Source organism: Papaver somniferum, unplaced genomic scaffold, assembly GCF_003573695.1.
Source record: "Papaver somniferum cultivar HN1 unplaced genomic scaffold, ASM357369v1 unplaced-scaffold_107, whole genome shotgun sequence".
In the NCBI taxonomy this organism is placed as follows: domain Eukaryota; kingdom Viridiplantae; phylum Streptophyta; class Magnoliopsida; order Ranunculales; family Papaveraceae; genus Papaver; species Papaver somniferum.
This window is the reverse complement of record NW_020619603.1, coordinates 5,611,376-5,612,675: the sequence shown is the minus strand read 5'-3', so window position 1 is coordinate 5,612,675 and position 1,300 is coordinate 5,611,376. Positions and strand designations below refer to the sequence as shown.

Genomic DNA, 1,300 nt, shown 5'->3' with positions numbered 1-1,300 from the left:
GGAACTGAATTTTCTTGAATTTAAATATTCAAGCACCTGCTGGACCTGACTTGCAGTCACGCCCGTCAATCCTGATACATCTACTGAAGAACCAGCGCCAGAATGAGTTGCCGCTGCTGATGAGATGTTCAAATTATGCGCACGTACATTGCCCTGTCCTCTACCTCCTCTGCTGTTCTCTACAACTTTTCCTCTTTTTGATGATTCTGTATCATCCGCCATGTTTACTGGATTAGGGTTCTCGGGTTCTTGTTAATCAACTCTGGCTCTGATACCATGTTAGATTTTATGAATATTAAGTTCTGCCTTTCTCATTCATTCACGTTGAATATTTATACAAGACCCCAAAACCCTAATAGAGTTTAAACCTACATTATTGGACTTAATCTAAAGACCCACATTATTGGACTTAATCTAAAGACTTACCCTTACGGTCTCAATATCCCAGACCATATTCATGGGTCTTAATAATTTCACTATAAAGTTTAAAGAGTTCTGCGCGCAAAATTCCACTTGAGTTATGGCCGAGTAACTCACCACCTTAACTTTTTTTAGTTTAGTGTTTTTAAAAAAAAAAAAAGTAATTAGGAAGCAAAGGTGCCTTGAGAGAAGACATACTAGTTGTTTCTTCGCCTAAATACAACTGCTTTATTCTTGAACCTCCTCCTCCCGATACGCCAATTCTTCTTGCTACAGAATCAAACAAACAAGTTCCTGCTTCTTGACTCTTACTCTCAGATCCTTCATCAGGTACCACCGGCAGTATTAGATAATTGGCCGGAGCATAATAAATCATCCTCAATTTGAATTCCTTGACACTTTCTTTGTTGAACATTTCACGTGTAATGTCTTGTTTCCATGTTGTTGGTGTTGTAACAATGCTATGTATAAGCAAATTGTCTTTGCATTGCACATCCTCCTGTGCTTGTGGTGCTTCCATTGTTATTATAACTTCGCATGTTGTTCGGGGAAATACAATTCCTATGTTTGGACAAGAACAACGTTTCTTTCTATCCGTTGTTTTGACCTTGAAAGTAACATATTCATCGGTTTTGTTGGTTAATTGCAGACAACATGAACTCCGCTTTTTCAATTCGAACGGGAAATTGAGCTCTGTGGGTTGAATTGAATGTTTAAGAGATGATCGTATCCTCTACTCGTACTCATAATTTTAAGAAGATTAAACTAAATGCAAGCAAGAATTCAATCAATGACAATTAACACTTTCTGTTGCTGATACAAGAGTATCGAAAGTAGTGTGCAGGCTATACGCACAGAGTAGTTGAGCCATATTGCGGTT

The 1,300-nt window shown here is 38.1% G+C and overlaps 1 protein-coding gene across 1 annotated transcript; it reads right to left on the bottom strand.

Annotated features, from left to right (window-relative positions):
- Positions 1-565: 565 nt before the first annotated feature.
- LOC113327943 (vesicle-associated protein 1-2-like) lies at positions 566-940 on the bottom strand. Its single transcript, XM_026575050.1, has one exon. It carries the CDS (start codon positions 938-940, stop codon positions 566-568), a length of 375 nt encoding a protein of 124 aa, XP_026430835.1.
- Between the last annotated feature and the right edge of the window lie 360 nt (positions 941-1,300).